The 19,051-nt window shown below is 41.1% G+C and overlaps 2 protein-coding genes across 6 annotated transcripts in view; one reads left to right on the plus strand and one right to left on the minus strand.

Annotated features, from left to right (window-relative positions):
* Positions 1-6,188, minus strand: part of LOC6493901 (zwei Ig domain protein zig-8) — a 62,375-nt gene extending 56,187 nt beyond the window's left edge. For all 5 annotated transcript variants that reach the window (XM_044715247.1, XM_044715250.1, XM_044715248.1 and 2 more), the window contains exon 1: positions 5,371-6,188. The gene's annotated coding sequence lies outside the window, so the exon portion shown is untranslated. The remainder of the gene's footprint in view (positions 1-5,370) is intronic.
* Positions 6,189-15,028: 8,840 nt separating this feature from the next.
* Positions 15,029-18,065, plus strand: LOC6496668 (odorant receptor 42b). Its single transcript, XM_001961331.2, has 3 exons — positions 15,029-15,863; positions 15,926-16,283; positions 17,991-18,065. The coding sequence occupies exons 1-3, from the start codon at positions 15,097-15,099 to the stop codon at positions 18,063-18,065; spliced, it is 1,200 nt and encodes a 399-aa protein (XP_001961367.1). The 5' UTR covers positions 15,029-15,096.
* The last annotated feature ends 986 nt before the right edge of the window (positions 18,066-19,051 follow it).

Consider the following 19,051-nt stretch of genomic DNA (forward strand, 5'->3'; position numbering starts at 1 on the left):
AAATTCATTCAGAGCTGGATCTTTCGTTCCGGACGAAATTTTAAGTTGCCGATATATGTACAGATGCAGTCACCCGTATGTTTAGATGCGTTACTATTAAAGGGAACTTCATTTTCATTTCTTTCAATAAGTAACTCGTACATACATCCATAAATTTGAAACCCAAGGGTTAAATGGAACTTTACAGACCAAAAACCTTCAATAATAAATTTCGTCCTACCATTTTTATCCACAAAGTTGTGCTCGGGCATCCTGAACTGGAGCTGGGATACTTTTCTGGGTGCCCTGAGTAGCACTAGATTCTGCATAGGAAAATTCCTTAGCCCTCCCGCCCTTAACCTACCTCGGCCCGGAGCCTGCAGGCACTCAACATGTATTGACTCTAACATTCTTGTGCGTTGATGTCTTAATGGGAACGGCCCCTACGGAAAGCCATATGCAATTTTTCTCAAGCCATTCAGGGGTGGTCTTTCTCGGACTGCGCCGATATGATCGATACTCTGACTGGCAGAGTGGCAGGCTGGCAATTCACTTTAAAATCCACACCAGCCACCAGTTAAAACTTTTGGCCAAAGGAGTCGCTTTCGGGACCGACGGACTCCCTCAGGCCCCGAAGTGCTATTACTGAAATTGAAGACATCTATAAGTTGCTTTCCCATTGACGGCTCGCAGACACACACTGACACGAGGCACGGTCTGTTTTTGCATAAACTCTCACTTATGTGTGTGTACATGGCAGTGCTTTTATGGTAATGAGCTCGCATTACATGGGGCATGCGGCAAGTGGCAAGCGGCAAGCGAAAAGGAGAGCTACGAAAGTGTTTCGACACAACGCACACATTTGATAGAGGCTCAGCAGAACTTCGCACGTATGTACCCGCCGCATCTCAGGCCTTATCACATGACAGTGAATGGCCCGAAGTACTTGCCCTTTCCTCTTTCACCCACTCCATCAAGCCTCGCTTCCTATTATTTCCGAAATATTACTAAGGATCGCTAAAACGACTACGCAGCTGCCTTTGTGAAATTTCAAGCAAAAGTCACAACTCATTTGGCTCATCTGTACCATCGGAGACCTGATATCGTAGTACTGGAGAACATTTTTCAACATAACTTCCTGCCGTTCTCATTAAACTTCATAGTTCTTTTTACTGTCATGCTTACATGCTTTATTTGTTTCCACACTTAGAAAATACGAAAAGAGCCCAATGGACCAAGAGAGCCGGAAGCAGGTTAGGTAGGCCAGATTTATTATTCAAAATTCAAGCTTCTGTAGTGAATGCGCCAATGAGTTTTGTGTCACAGAACCCATTTTAAGACAAAAAAGTGTATCAAATTTATATATATAATATATATAAAAATGTAAATTTTTTTACTATTCCTCATTTCTTCCACAAATATTGTCATTTCATGCATGAAGCGTGGAAGAATCCGACTTTGTAGGCAATTGTTTCCACGACATTCGGTATAATTCCGCAAAATCTATTTATGGAAATGGTTCTGACGTCCAGTACAACAATTGGATGAGCGGAAAACAAACGAAACAAACAGGCACAAGGACATGTTGAAAAAATTGAGCCAACGAATAGATTCGGAAGTTACTCAAACGAATCCGGACTACGAATTTTCATTAGGTTGTTTCCCGTCGCAGAGCGATAGTATTTTGGTGTCAGTGGCAGGGCCAAAACAAAATCAAGTGAGGATACACATACTACATCCAGTGATTCTAAGGACACGGAGGACACAGGGTAATTCTTAGTTAACGAGCAGCCAGCCAGTGGTCGGACACATCCTAATCCCCAAGGTGCCCAAAATAGGATCCTGATTCACTCTCTTTGCTTAGGGCTAAAGTATATGGTGGCCAGGACGTGAACCATTCGGGTGTGTGCTTAGGACCCGGGGCAGTACCAGGCAGCACTAGTGGCTCTGGGTGGTCGTGCTATTAGAGGCCTAATTGTGGGCAATTACTTGCTGCTCGACTAATAAAAACGTTAGAAATATTTGCGCATTTAAACAAATGGTATTTTCCATTGCTTGAGCAAGCTCCGGCCTTAGCAAATGTAAGTGTCAAGATGAGTTGCCCTGGTCATCGACAGCCAAATTATCGTAGACCCGAAAAGAGAGGCAAATAACATCTCATTAGCAGGCCAGCTTACACAGTTATTAATAATTCATTTCGAAGTAATTGAATGCCCATAGCTCGTCCCAGTCCCCATCCGAGACACATAAGGCCAAATCACTGACAACACGACATGGCACACAAGCTCTTTCCATAATTAGCCGATAGCTTCAATAATTTAGAAAGACTTCGGAACCGATCGAACTGAAACTTGGATGGGTGGTCATCAATCAAAATTTTTGGCCCGAAATGCTTATGTTATATTATCTTTATTTTATTAAGACCTCATAATAGAATATAATTAAATGTATATTGAATACGATACCCAACCTCATTTTATATAGCCACACTTAATACGTAGCATCTGATCGCCTAAGCGGCTTTTTAATTGACTAAGGATCTCGGGCATGCTTCACCAATTCGCAATTTAAGGCTTTGCATTTGACACACAATGGGCTCTGCCGCAAATTCGGCTTGCAAGTCGCAATCAAACTGAATATACTAAACATGCCATCCAATATTTATCTGCAAAATGTTGCACAATGCGGGCTGCACACAATGGGAAGCAGATAAGCCGCCTTGCCAGTCACAAAAATAAATGGAAATTAAAAGTTCTTTCCGTTCTGATTGCGATGCAAGCATCCAATAATACTTTAATAAAATATTAAACGGCGCACGTTCAATTTTGAGCGGGGGTCTATGCAAATGCCAAACGACCCTGTCGAAGGAGCATCTGAGTTTTGCGAAGGAGGACAACTGGGCGAATGTACGTGCGAGGCTGACTTACTAACAATGACATCATCGAATGAACGGGCCAATGAACGGGGCCTAATGAATACAAATGATTTGAGAGTAAGAAGAAAGCTTGTAGAAAGAACTCCATGGCGATTTGGAATTAAAGTACGCATCGAAAATAATATTCTCTGGCTACAGTCTACAGTCATTGTGCTGGCTGTTCAATTGGCGCAGTGCCTTTAAGTTGTGCTCCTAGAAATTGAATCACATTGGGTTACCCAATTTTCTTTCATAATAATTTGTGTAAAATGTTTGCCAAAAACAAGATTCATATCTCCCCAGAACACGGTGTTCGTCCGACTGTTTAACAATCGCAAGAGGAGCAGCAGAGCAGAGCGGGAGCAAGAGCTGAAGCAGGCTGCCAGCCAGTCTGCCCTAAACCAGTGAATCGGGGAACCCTCGGCCAAGAATCATAACTAAATGGCGAACTTACATGACGTCCAACGGGGCATGTTCCAATTTCCTTTTTCAGTCTTCATTTTTGCTGCGGCAGCATCAGCATCAGCACAAGCCTCGGTTCAGCTCATATTGTGCTTGTTGACTTGTAATCCGTTATTTAAATAAGGCTTGTTTTTTATTTGCCACTGCTTTTATGCTTGAGGATATTTTGCATAAATAACTAAGAGCCAAGCCGAACTAAGCCGAACAGGAGCTTTGAAAGTGCGGATACAGATACTCACATGCGCACAATAATATAAAATCAAGCTGGAGAAGACAAAAATCTTTCGAGTAAGATGGCTTGTTCTAAGTAACACAGTGTAGTGCTGCACCAGTTTTAAATATTTGCCCAGGCTTGTTTGCTGTGCCAATTCGACTTTTCGACCAGAATAAGGCAGGCATTTGGCCGAGGGTTAAGGGCCAGAGCGTATGGAACTCACATTACGCATACTCTCCGACTGAAATACTCATTAGCCGCCACACGGAGCTGCCAATTGGAGGCCACGCAACAGGAATGGATGGCATGTCAGCAGCAGTTAATGTCAACAGCCGGCTAGAGTCAACAGGAGGGGCGATACTCCCACGGCACTCCGCATGTCAGGCCCGGAGGTAATGAAGCGCTCCTGATACTATCTCCTGCACCTGGTTCCGCCTCTCTGCCCGGTAACAGTTCGACATTGAGCTAGACTTGCCATGCCCAAAGTTCTGCCACCTAAACACGATTGTGTTCTGGTCCATATTTACATGCTTGCTGGTACGATTTCGAAACTCGAATATAAAATTCACATTAATTTGACGTCTAGGTGGAAATACATTTAATTGATTTCTGACCGGCGCTCCCTTCAAGCGAACTTGATCCGGTGACCGGTGCTCCCACCAGTAACCAGGGAACCAAGTCCCCAAGGAATTCATATTGAAATATATGATAATTTTTACAGGATATTTATTCTGTATCTATTTTATATCTATTTTGGTGTCTCCATAAGATACATCCATTTCCATTCATTTCTATCCATAAGAGTTGCCCTCATGTTTTAATTATAATAAATGTGAAATTAAAGATCTTTTCAGGTTGTTTTTAAAATTAATCAAATTTTTGGATCTTGATTTATCTAAACTTTTATTTACACTTTAAACTTTTTAAATGTTACGAATGTCTAAAACCAAATGCATCTTACATATTTAGCGCATCCAGCGCACTATATCTTAAAAAGTATTATATTTTTAATATTTGAACATATTATATATTTTACTATAACTATTTTAATAAAAAATATATAAATAATTAAACCTTTTCCTTTTGTTTTATATATACAAAAATACTAATGTCAGATAAGATCCAAAGATTGAATTTTGAGGAATTAAAAAATTCTAATTTAATCCTAAATTCATACATAAATAATAATAATAATTTTTATGGGTACCATCTAAAAATGCAAGTGCCTCCATGAAGTAGAATAATAGAAAAAGAACATTTTTTGAGCTTTTGACTGATGTCCAAATGCGTAAAATAAATCCTCAATGATGTGATACCCGGTACTTTTGTAGTACCCTTCCACGCTAGACTTTCTTAAATATATTTGTAAAATTTCATTATCAAATTAAGAAATATAAAGGCTGTTCTTAATGTAAAATCCATGACAAAAGTAAAATAAATTAATAAATTTCCATTAAAAACCTTGTTGCAAATTTATTGACATCGAGTCTAGCTTAATGACAAACTATACCATTCTTGGAAATCTTCTTAACTAACTTTGTTTAAGTTTGATGCTTAAACTCGAATTTCACTTCGCCCCGGGCTGCTAGGCTACCTGTGCTACTTTCATTTAACTGACGTAAATGATGTGTTTTGAAGCAAAGCTCGACTGTGTGTTTGACAGCAGCAAAGTTTGTGTTTGCCGCAGGACATAAACCAAAGCCCGGACTTCCAAATCCCTTAGAAACAACTTACAGGCCGAGTGGCACAAGGCGGCGGAAAGTGAAATTCAGAAATCCAGTTAAGTACGTGTCATACTCACATGCAAGGAGCGACCAACGAGAATTCCCTTCAAAGAACAGATGACGGAGTTGATCTGAGTTGGCTTATGCCCTATGTATTTATCAGACCGCCGGCACCCGCGATTTTCACTTGGCACTGACAACAACTGGCTTATCGGTCATGCATGCCACGCCGTTGCATGGGCCACTGCCAGACATAAGCCGCACACCTCGGATGCGATGCGATCTGGGTCAAAGTGCTAACAAAACGACAATGCAGCCGCACATTTCACAGTTGTCACTGCCGCTGCCAGTTCTTCGTTCCTTGGCGCTCTGCCTTTCTGTTTCCGTTTCCGTTTCCGCTTTCACTTTTTATCACTGTTGACTTTTTAGTTGCGTTCACATTTGCCCCACCGCGGGATGGAGAAGATGAGACGTTATACGCTGCACGGACACTGGCGGATTTTCCGTCGTCCACACTATAATTCTCACGCGCACAATTGCGTTCACCCAGAGGAGCGAGGAACACTCAACGTGGTGCTCGTTTCGGCCGGTCTTGAACTTGGTACTCGCGCGCCCTCCCAGCACCCCGGGGCATATCTCAAAAAAATTTGAAACGCACTTGCCGCCGGCAGACTTGTCCTGAGCCCTAGCACACACTTGGCCTTGGCTTGGTCTTCGCTGGTTATTGTTGTACCACGGTGTCTCCCTGCTTTGTTTTAGCGGGCCTGTTTTTTTGTGGTATGGGCCAAGAGCGTTCCGTGAAGTAAGGAGCGATACCGTCGCTTCCGCAACGTGCACAGCTTTCAAGGAGCAAACGAAGTGGACTGTCGACAGGACGACCCGTAACGACAGCGTGGCCACCCTTCCAGTGGGCCAGGACCCAGTCGTCCCCGGCGGCTTACGTTGGAAGAGAGCGCCCGCACTTGCGCGGTGCCCGGCTGAGTGAAAGCTCCCGCCAGCTTTCAGGTCAGTCGCTCGACTCCGCCTCCGGGACCGCCTTCGTACGCCGATGCATTTGCCGCGTCAGCGTTCGGGTCCCGCTTCCAACGCGCAGCCATCCTAAGAGCGCTCTCTTCTACGAAGCTGCTCTTTGTCCTCTTGTTGCTCTTCGAGCGACTGCGACTTCAGCGACTTCGCTCAAAGACTCCAGAGTTGTGACACATTTTAGGATGGACGGAGTTTGCTTTCCCAAAAGTCACGTGCCAGGGATCCTGCCCCCAAAAAGGGGTGGCTGGCGGATGGTACATGGGCGGAGGGCTACGAGGGACGCGCCTTCTTCAGGCCGCAATGACCATGCCACTAATGCCACTTGCAAGTCGCAGGTGAGCGCGTGAGAAAAATCAGTGCCACGGCATCGTCACCGGAAGCAGCGGGCAGATGAGCAGGCAGGCGGACCATCGAACCGGACTGTCGGTCGGACCGCCGCAGGCAGAGCCGCAACTTGCAACTAAACTTTTGCGGTAACCAAACCCCGACGTGCAGCAAACTCCGACCACAGACCTGACATCTACAACGACAACGCGACAACAACTATCGCTCGTCAACATCTGGGAGGGTAGGTGGGAGTTGTTGGAGCGTCCTTTGGGGAATGGGGCAATGGGGGCGGAAGATAGACCCAGAACGTTGCCCACATGCCGCTTGTCGCTTTCCATTAGTGTGCCGACCAACCTCAATGATTTCTTACTTACAGCGCGCAATTTGAGCGGCGATAGGGTATGTGGGCTTGCGGTGTGTGCCACTGTGTGGGGAAAACGAATTGGTATTGGTTTTAGACTGCTGAGGATGCCGTGAGTCACCCAATGCGTGTCGAGTCGTCCGCCGTCTTAATCTGTGAGTGAGTGGGTGTGTGTACGCATGTATTTCTGTCCTTGTATCTGTGACTGTGTCCGTCGGTTAAGAGTTCAGGAAATTGCTTTTGCATGGATGCGTTGGGGACAGTCAGGTGGAGGGTGAGTAAAGCGGGTAGCGGAAGAGTACCGGACGTTCACCGTGGTCGCTAAAAGGAAGCTTCGCCGATTGCAAAAAAAATGGCAAATCGGCTGAAAGCGCAATTGTGCCAAGTGGCATAGGCGACTGGCAACCGTAATTAGGGAGCGGCCATCCCAAAGAGATAATTATGTCGCCGAAATTGAATTAATGTCAGTCGCGCTCTCTATGAACATCGCGAACATTTGTTTTTCTCCTTTTTCTGGCTCGCGTGTTTTTCAGCCACTTGGTTAACGGTCAAATATCTCGATTTATACTTTCTGACCCTTTCAACGGTTGTTGTCGGCCCGTCACTGTTGTCGTCAGCATCGGTCGGGAGATTCCCTATTAACACTTTATGGGTGATGGGCCGCCGAACAACACTTTTTTTCGGACAAGTTCGGACATGTTTTTTGGGCAGCGCGTAAAATAAAAACATTTCAAAAATAACAATAACAAAAGGAAAAAAATAATAATTCTTATACTAGTACATACTAGCTTAAAAAACAAGAAAGTTATGGCATTTCCGATCAATCAGTTATAGGATACAGTCGACCGATCCCGGCCGTTCCGACTTACATATATATACTGCCTTTACCCAAAATTTAACCTGTACCAAGTCCCATTACTCTAGCTGCAAAAACACCAAAGATATGCCAATTCCGATTTGCCAAATTTCATATGGATCGGCCGACTATATCCTATTACTGTCATATGACTACTGTCATATGACTGGACGATCGGAATTGGAATAACTTTGTTATTATACCCTTGCAGAGGGTATTATAATATTGGTAAAAAGTGTGCAACGCCGTGAAGGAGACATCTCCGACCCTATAAAATATATATATTCTTAATCAGGATTACCTGAGTCGATATAAGCATGTCCGTCTGTCTGTTGGTTTCTACGCAAACTAGTCTCTCAGTTTTAAAGCTATCGAATGGAAACTTTGGACACATCCTTCTTTTTCTTGCAGGTAGTACATAAGAACGGCCCGGATCGGTCGACTATATCCTATAGCTGCCATATAACTGATTGATCGGAAATGCCATAACTTTGGTGTTTTTTAAATTAGAGGGTTGGGACACACACATGTTTATATTTGACCAAAATATCTTATAACATGTAAGATATTAAGAAAAGATATAAGAAAAGAAAAATAGAAAGATGGGACTTGGTACAGATTCTATTATGGACAAAATAATCTTATTTGCCAAATTTCATAGGGATAGGCCAACTATAGCCGCCATATAACTGAACGATCGGAAATGGCACAACTACAAGGGTATATCAACTTCGGCTCCGCCCGAAGTAAGCTTTCCTTTCTTGTTTTTTTAAAAAGTCCGCTTTTAAGACTTCAAAATAATGTTTTTAAAACATTTCAGAAATATATCAAAATAAAGCTATTAGGAACCATTTTTTTTTAAATTTCAATCGTACCGTTATCTGTTATGTTTATTTGAGAAATTTGTTATATGAAAGCTATAAGTATTATTTCAAAAAATGTTTAAAAAATGTATTCGAATTAAAGTTTAAAAAATCACATAAATTGGAAAATGCAGATTATGTTAATTAATTCACATAAATTTAAAAATTCAGACTATATTAAATAGTAAATACATAAGTCAGGTTCCGAATCCGACTTCCGATCACGAAAAGAATCGGTTGTTACATAATCAAGTATGTACTATATCTACCGATAAACTCAACATTAAACATGAAACTGTTTTCTGTCGTGTTTAAATGTACAGAAATAACCTCATTTGTACTCCAAATGCACTTTAACGAATGCCGGGCTTAATGTAAAAGGTATCAGGCTATTTAAAATACAGAGATTAACTAATTAAAGTAAAAAAATTCTCCAGCCGATTTCTTCCATATATATGTATTTACTCGTTTATATGTATGTATATATTTTTTATTGTTTTCCATGTGTCTTCAAGCTTCATAATTATGCCCAAATTGTTTTGAGTAATTTAAAAATTTATTGACAGTTTACTTTGGAACTAGGCAAAATAGAAGCTAAAGAAGTGACGTTCTGATTTGTTGACATCAAAGCCCTTAATCATAAGAAATAGAAATACCTAGCGGTCTGGAAAGAAGTATGGATTGAGGGCGACCATGCGGACTAAAATACGAAATGTAGGACTATTAAATCAATTTAGGTCTTTGCTCTTTGCACTACTCTCACTTGCTGTCAGCCAGTCAAGCAGCCAAAGTAAGCTGACTATTTGAATGACAGGCAACAACAGGAGGGCGTTGGGGGACCGGCCGGGTCTGGGCCAAGTTAATGTCTAGGCTGGCTGAGCATGCAATATTTAAAGAACAAACAACCAGACCGCGTCCCAAGGCAAATCAATGCCTTCCACTCCGGGGGATCCCTGATTCATAGCAGGCGCCGAGCTCTGTTGTCCTGCGTCCTATGTTGGATATATGGGGGCATGCGGAGAGTATGTGAGTGCAATAACTCAGCAAATCATTATTAAGTTCAAATATGCGTGGCAGCCGTATAAATATTGACATCACAAAACAAATTACCTGATTACATTTGGGTCAAGCCATTTTTAGCACCAAGGCGACACTAAATGTTTGTGTTATTCCTGTTTGTGTGCGCCGATAGGGACTTCCGCTCCCTCATTCTGCACCCGCAGCCCGCCCCTCGCTCATAAACACACAAGATACAAATAAACAAAGCGCTCGCCCCCTGACCTGTAACCGTATCATGGCAATCAGTTAAACGTATGTATGTTAACGTATGTATGTACTATGTGTCCATACACTCCCGGGTCGCACAGACAGAAATTAATTAAAAGTTTGTGTGTTGCTGCACTAGGGTGTCTAGCTTGTTTATTTGTCTTTTTGTCCGTATGTGAGAGTCCGCCGTTTCGTTAGTGCTGCCTGTTGTTTTTTCATACGCGGATGTTATCCCATTTTTTATGTATTTTCACGACCTTGTCAGCGAACAATTTGGAGCACTCGCTCAGTCGCAATGTTTACAAAATAATAATGGCGTTTACGACCCGGGTCGGCTCTCGTCCCTGTGTGTGATTCCGTATGTATGTTGCTCCATGTCGACGCGAGCTGGGAATCGTCCTTTGTTCCTTCCGCCGCCGCTTCGGGAATTCTTTTCTTTATAATTTCATTTTCCATTGCAAGCAGAAGTAACTCATCAAAATGCATTTTTAGGGCCCCGAATAGAAGAAAATAATGATGGAATTTATTTAATCCTAAATGGCTTGTTACCATTTTTATATTCAGGCCTTATTTTTTTGTTATATACACGTTTTTATGCTCATAACGCCCCATATATTTGTCACAAACTAAGAAGTTTATTTAACATATGCATTTCCAGAATGCCGAACGGTAAATTCGAAGGGTATAAAGTGAAAAAATGGCATATATTAGTATTTTATAAAATTTTGTTTTGCTTGATCATTCCATTTAACCAGTTTTATTTTTATTTTAAAATTTACTCTTTTTTTTGAAAAGGGGACAAAAATATAAGCCTTCCAGACAGATTTCATCATAGAGGCGCAACAATAAATGAATAAACTTGAATATGTATTAGGTGTCTTTGAAGGAGTATTCAAAAGAAAAAACAAGAAAGGAAAGCTAACTTCGGACGGAGCCGAAGTTTATATACCCTTGCAGTTGAGTCGCAGTCCGCAAGGTGGCGCCACGCATCTTATATTATTAGATATATAGCGGATCGTATATAGTCGGCCGATCCTTATGAAAATTGGCAAATCCGATTGTTTTTCCCAAAATAGAATCTGTACCAAATCCCATCTTTCTAAGTTAAAAAACACCAAAGTTATGCCAATTTCGATTGTTCTATGACAGCTATAGGATATAGTCGGCCCATCCTTATGAAATTTTGAACATAAGATATTTTGGTCAAACATAACATGTGTGGAAAATCCCAACCCTCTAACTTAAAAAACACCAAAGTTATGGCATTTCCGATCAATCAGTTATATGGCAGCTATAGGATATAGTCGACCGATCCCGGCCGTTCCGACTTATATACTGCCTGCAAAGGAAATAAGGATGTGTGCAAAGTTTGAACTTGATAGCTTTAAAACTGAGAGACTAGTTTGCGTAGAAATAGACAGACGGACAGACGAACAGACGGACATGCTCATATCAACTCAGGAGGTGATCCTGATCAAGAATATATATACTTTATAGGGTCGGAGATGTCTCCTTCACTGCGTTGCACACTTTTGACCAAAATTATAATATCCTCTGGAAGGGTATAACAAGAAAGGAAAGGATCTTATAGCCATATAATTGAAAGATAGAAAATGGGGCAGTTTCCAAAATTTTCATTTGAAAATTGATTTGATGGTAAAATTCTCATATGCATCGGCCAACTATATACGATCAGATATATATATAATTATATAAGCTGCTAAGGGTATATATACTTCGGCTCCGCCTGAAGTAAACTTTCCTTTCTTGTTTTAATATTAGAATTATCTAATTTTTTGGAAAAGAAATTGAAAGGTGTAAATATAAAGAGATAGGAGGGTTTAAATGACCGGGGAATTTACTTTTTTATTTCCATTAATTAGGTGTGTATCAAAAACAGATTGGTGCTCGGTAATGATGCTGCAGAATGTGCGAGCCGCCTACTTCTACGTGCGTTACTTCCGAGAGGACTGACAGACTGAAAAGGTACGTCGTGTTTAATCGGGAAAAGGGATGTCGGGAGCAGGGATATACGGAGATGTGCCACTCGGGGCTCTACTCGACAGGTGCTTGCTGTGCTGGCAGCGAAAAGCCCGAAAACGAGTGTAAGCAACTGCAAACATATTCGCACAGCTGCGCAGCGTGGCATTAATTTCCGTTAATTAAAATAAATACGTCAAGCGATAATAAATGACATGGCGTGTAATTTAAGCACGAGACGGGGGATTGGGTTCGAAAATGACCCAAAAGTCGCAAACCGCACATCAAATTAGTGGTCCCTACCAAAATTTGCATATATTTTCGAGGGCAGAGTCTAGAAAAGTATTGCAATTAATGGCGTAATTGATTTGGCAGGACCTCTACCGTAGGACGCATAAATTTCTGCCACGGACACGTCACCATATCAAATTGACGGCTTCAGAAAAATTCATCAGAAGGTCCTGTGGCTCACTCGTGGCTTATTGCAGCGCATAAATTCTATTCAAATTCTACGGCGTGTCAGCATACATATAAGCCGGCCATGTCAGCAGAACGATGTAAAATCTCACCTTGACGGGAAGGTGGGAGAGTGGCCAGTGGGGCGGAGTGTTTTGTACAAATAGCTGGGGCGATGTACAAATGACTTTCGGGGAGGCGACAATGGCGGACCCGAAGAGCCAGCCTTCTCAAGTGTGAGAGCCGTGTCGGAGCAAACAAAAGATTATCCTTGCCCTTGCTCAAGCGCAGCAACACAAACTCGCCATGGACACAGCGCACACATCCTGCACACAAAGGTACTTTTTAGCAGTAGCAGGAGCAGCTGCTTGGCAGGACTCTTTGTTGCGCCCTGATGTCGCTTCCATGGGTGAGGCTGCGGATGCTCCTGCTATTGAAATGTTTCTGTAATGAAAAAATGTCAACTTACACGTAGCCAGAGTTTCAGCTCCAGATCCTACTCCAACTCCCACTCGCACTCCGTAGCCTTTGATGTATCTGAAACGGAGGCCACAGTTGAAGCAATACCAAAAGGTATGAGCAGCTAAAGCGACAGTGGCAACAAAACATGTGTCAAACGCCAGACATTTTGAGCAATATTAATAACACTCTGCGAACATATTTTTCATTAAAGCTGCAAGTAGATGTCACGAGACGATATAACATACAATATACCATGTGGCATCCCCAGTAGCATTCGCTTTAAGGCTGATTATGCATACCTTTGCGCCCACCCGCTTAGCAATCCGACAGGAGTAAACTTTATGAACGTAACGACGATTAGTGGCCATTTGGGCTCCCTTCATGTCTTGGGCCTGGGTTCCTTTGTGGTAACCTCGATCTTTTGTATCGACTACAGTCAAGTAACAGACTAATGTTTATTCTACTTGCGAACAAACAAAAAAAAACAAAAAAGGACAGGTGACCGTCGCCGGAGCTGTATGTATAATATTTTGGATCTGATACATAGCACAAATAAGAAGTCAGTTGACGATCCCTATGTCAATTTCAGTAACGTACCATTTTTATATCCATCACTACTAAATAAAAATATGTAAAGTAAAAACAAGAAAGGAAAGCTAACTGATATAACTTATAAAACTTATATACCCTTGCAGTTAGGTAGCAGCTTATATTTTAACATTTGTATATATATAGTTTGTCGATCCTTATAGGAAGTTTCAATCAGATTAATTTTCTAAAAAAAATGTTGGAAACAGCTCCAAACATCTTTAATATATATAGCAAGGCTACGCCATTTTTGATCGTTCTGTTACATGATCTCCAATTTTGCAAACCTATGCATCAGCAAATTCAAAGATTTATGGGTTTTGGAGTGCATTTCTATATGACATTATATTCTAGGCGCCCATAATGTTTTGTGTTTAACACAAAGTTTTCATTAATGTATGTTTTATGAAATAATCTTATATTATTATACCCTTGCAGAGGGTATTATACTTTTGGTCAAATGTTTGCAACGCAATGAAGGAAAAATTTTCATCCCTATAAAGTATATTTCTTTTGTTATACACAAGACCATTTCATATGATACATGCCTATTAGCCAATACTTCTGTTAACTTTCTGATTCACTTACCAAAGAGTTTTATAATTATGTGTGTCTCCAAACTTAAAAACTTAAAAACGTATTCAATAAGTCACATATTCAGCTGGTATCAAGTAAAAACATGGTCAAGCCAATGATAGATATAATAAAAACAAGAAAGGAAAGCTAACTTCGGGCGGAGCCAAAGTTGAAATATCCTTGCAGTTAAGGTTGTTCCATTTCCGAATAAGATTTGGCCAAATATAACATGTGTGGAAAGTCCCAACCCTCTAACTGAAAAAACACCAAAGTTATTGCATTTCCGATCAATCAGTTATATGGCAGCTATAGGATATATTCAACCGATCCCGGCCGTACCGACTTATATACTGCAAACAAAAGAAGGATGTATGCAAAATTTTAATTCGATAGCTTTAAAACCGAGAGACTAGTTTGCTTAGAAACAGACAGACGGACATGCTCATATCGACTCAGGAGGTGATCCTGATCAAGAATATATATACTTTATAAGGTCGGAGATGTCTCTTTCACAGCGTTATATACTTTTGACCAAAATTATAATACCCTCTGCAAGAGTAAAAATATGTCTTTGCACTCGCAAACTCACACTCTATTTTGAAAGCTTTGTGCAAAAATCCTGGATTGTATTCAAGAGCCATGTGACAATCTGGCACAATTTTGGCATTATTTATGCAAACAGGAAAGACATCATATGGAGGAACGCCCGACCCAGGGTGCAATTTGGCATTCAGAAGCGGTGTATCATAATTCGGAGACCAAGACCTCTAAAATCGTCGGTTCGCCTTGAGCGCCCGCACTTCGTGCCTCGACTTTGTTAATTAAACATAACGGAGCGCAGCAGAGAAATTCTCAAGTGAATAATTAAACAATATCAAGTTCCTCAAACTTAGTAAAAACTTTGAGAATTTGTTGAAACTTTATCTATGAAAATGTCACAAATTCGACTCGCCGCTGGTCTATATAAGCGCGACGGAGCCGACAGTACAAGCCAAAGCAACAATTTCAATCGGACTATCCAAACCATCCAATAAAGACCAGAATGGTCTTCAAGCTCATTCATCCCGCTCCGCTCACGGAGAAAATGCGATCTCGAGACGGGTGCATATACTTGTACAGGGCCATGAAGTTCATCGGCTGGCGACCCCCCAAGGAAGGCGTGCTGCGGTACCTGTACCTCTTCTGGACACTAATGACGTTTGTGTGGTCCACAACCTACTTGCCTCTGGGCTTTTTGGGTAGTTACATGACGCAGATCAAGTCCTTCTCGCCGGGCGAGTTCCTCACCTCGCTGCAGGTGTGCATCAACGCGTATGGATCCTCAGTAAAGGTGGCAATAACCTACTCCATGTTGTGGCGATTGGTTAAAGCAAAGGACCTTCTTGACCAGCTAGACTTGCGCTGCACTTCTATGGAAGAGCGCGAAAAGATCCACCGCGTGGTGGCGCGCAGCAATCACGCCTTTCTAATCTTCACCTTCGTTTACTGTGGCTATGCCGGTTCCACTTACCTCAGCTCGGTACTCAGCGGAAGGCCTCCGTGGCAGCTCTACAACCCGTTCATTGATTGGCACGATGGCACAGCGAAGCTTTGGATGGCCTCCACGCTGGAGTACATCGTGATGTCAGGGGCAGTGCTGCAGGACCAGCTTTCAGACACCTACCCGCTGATCTACACTCTTATCCTGCGTGCTCACATGGACATGTTGAAGGAGCGCATCCGCCGTCTCCGCACCGACGAGACTCTCAGTGAAAGTGAGAACTACGAGGAGCTGGTCAAATGTGTCATGGACCACAAGCTGATCCTAAAGTAAGTTGTCCCACTTTGAGGCTTTAAGGTCAAATCTTCCAAACGTCACTATGTAATTGCAGGTACTGTGCCCTCATCAAGCCCGTCATATCCGGCACCATATTCACGCAGTTCCTGCTTATAGGACTCGTGCTGGGCCTCACGCTGATCAACGTATTCTTCTTTTCGGACATTTGGACAGGCATTGCCTCCTTCATGTTCATAATCACCATTCTTTTGCAGACATTTCCCTTTTGCTACACTTGCAACATGATCATGGAGGACTGTGAGGCTTTGACCCACGCAATATTTCAGTCTAATTGGGTGGACGCCAACCGACCATATAAGACTACGCTGCTGTATTTCCTCCAGAACGTTCAGCAACCCATCGTCTTCATAGCCGGAGGCATATTCCAGATATCAATGAGCAGCAACATCAGCGTAAGAAAACACTCAAGACTTTTTACTTTTCTTTAAATTTAGTAACCATTAAATACAATCAGAAGTAGGCAACTTTTATTGCAATGTTATTTACCTTTAGAGTAAAGCTAACAACGCTAAAACTTGGCACAAATATGGCTTAAATAAGGTCTTAAATAGAAGAATAACACAGGCCGAAAATTTTCATCTTTTTCCTCCACAAAAAATTTCAAATGCTCCACACCTTTAGGCTCACCAGAACCAAAGTCCAAAACAAACATGGGTTCCATCACCCACAGTTTTCTCGCTACACCTAAGAGAAGAAAGCGATCAAATTTGACCATATATTGAATTATGTAGGCCGTGTAATTGCGTTGACCATCATTGTTTTCAGTACATAGCATTTTAGAAATATATGTGCACCACACTAAAAATGGCATTGGCATACTCATTCCATACTTTTGGAATACTTATCCGAAGTTGAAATCCACATTTAGTGCTTCAATGACTTATACTCAAACGTTTTCCCGTGGAAGATTTTTTTTCTTATTGATATCAGAAGATTATACCATGTTTTGATTTTGGATTTAAGGGTTAAGACGTTTTCAGGTACATTTATTCGTGCATACAGGCAATGCGTACAATGAAAAGGATGAAAAATCGAAATTCAATAGATATAAAACTGAGGAACCAGGTTGCGTAAACCAAACAGACGGACATTCTTATATCGGTGAAGTCATCCTGATCAAAAATATAGATCAAATGAAAAAACCAATTGACGAGTTAATATAACCCATGGCGAACCCACATGCCACGCCCAAAATAGTGCAAACTGGCGTTTTGCACATGCGGCCAGTGAATTGCTTGGGATTATTTTTTTCAAAGTGCGGTCGCGGCCTTTACACTTGAATGTATGTCAGAGTCGATATAACCATGTCCGTCTGTGTATCTAACCTTCTATCTTTATGAACGCGTGGATCTATATAGAGGCTATAAGAGATAGAGCTATGCGATTTTACATGTAGACTTCTATAATCCCACGTAGATCAAGTCTGATCAAATTTTTTTTTTCAAAAGTTTTGATGAAAAGATATTTCTGGAATTTATTTCTGGAAAACAAATTTCAGCTAAATTCGCCGATTTTTAGAGAAGTTATAGGTTTTTTCATTCTGCTTCCCCACTGGATTTTATTGTTGAGTTGTGCATGATTGTTGTATTTCAAAACGCACCAAAGAATGCAATACAAAATTGTTTTGAGGAATCTATACTTTGAAAGGTTAAATAGAGTTCGGGTGGAAAAGATAAGTACCGGGTATCATATAGTCGGAAAACTCGACCAAAACCTTGTGTTATTGTTTTATTTAATATTTTAACATTTGATCAAAATTTAAAAATAAATAATAATTATCAATGTACGACTTATACCAGTCGTATTATACATTAAATGGCATTCCTTCTAAGACTAAAAGTGATAGATGTGTAGGAATATTTATCAGAACTAGAATGTGCTTGCAAAAACTCGTTGTATAAAAGTTTTGCATCCGCCCTAAGCGTTGAATGATTATAAGACCATTTGCTGTAGCACCAATTATTTTGATATTTTTTTGAGATGCCCAACTCTTGCTCATTCAAACCAGGCACAACAAATCCTATTTGCGAGATTTTGATTTGCTCTAAAATCTTTTTAGAATCAGTTTGGCGTTAAATTATTTATTTTCTTATTTTCAGGTGGCCAAGTTCGCCTTTTCAGTAATAACTATCACCAGGCAAATGAACATAGCTGACAAATTTAAGGAAGAATAATCATATATTTATATATGTAATAGTAAATAAATAATTTTTTTTTTTTTAAATAATAATTTTTGTGGGAATGGGAAAAATTCGTGTGCACTTTGTCACATTCTCGTAACGTAATCGTATTAAATGGCATAACTTTGGTGTTTTTATACGATGAGTTTTTGTAAGAAAGTGCCAAACAGCACATTTTTTGTTTTGGTCACTTTGTTGAACAGTGCATAAAAGAAAGTGTTATTAAGACCTGAATGGCTATCGATTCATTAGTCGGATCTCCGTGTGTCCCCCGGGAATCCTGGATCCTGGAAAGGTGCTCAAAAAACTTCGCCGCATTCTCGAATCAGACAAAGAAAAAAAAATTTCCCGTGTCATCAGCACACGCTTCAACGCCAGCTTTACCTTGTTATAAAAAGCTTCCTAACTGACATGACCTTTCATATTATTTAATATTAGGTATCGTATGCCTCCAGACATATTGCAAGCAGGTATTGGTCAAGTCAGTTTCCTTCTGGCATCCCTGTACTGCCTTAAACTTAAAAAACACAAAAGTTAAGCCAATTCCGATCGTTTTATGACAGCTAAAGGATATAGTCGACCGATCCTTATGAAATTTGGTGGATAAGATATTTTGGCCAAATATAACATGTGGAAAGTTCTAACCTTCTTAAAAGACACCAAAGTTATGGCATTTCCGATCAATCATTTATATGTATATATTTGGCTTTAGGATATAGTCGGCCGATCCCGAAAGAACAAAAGAAAGTTTCAACTCGATAGCATTAAAACTGAGAGACTAGTTTGCGTAGAAACAGACAGACAGACGGACATGCTTATATCGATATAAGCTACAAGAAGTTGGGTCGGGTAAAATGATATTTTTTGGAAAAAAAGGGTGCAATCGATTGCCCATCAAATGACCACCTATATCGACGAGGAGGTGATCCTGACCCAAAATATATATACTTTATAGGGTCGGAGATGTCTCCTTCACTGCG

The sequence above is a fragment of the Drosophila ananassae genome, chromosome 3L (genome assembly GCF_017639315.1).
Source record: "Drosophila ananassae strain 14024-0371.13 chromosome 3L, ASM1763931v2, whole genome shotgun sequence".
Classification (NCBI taxonomy): domain Eukaryota; kingdom Metazoa; phylum Arthropoda; class Insecta; order Diptera; family Drosophilidae; genus Drosophila; species Drosophila ananassae.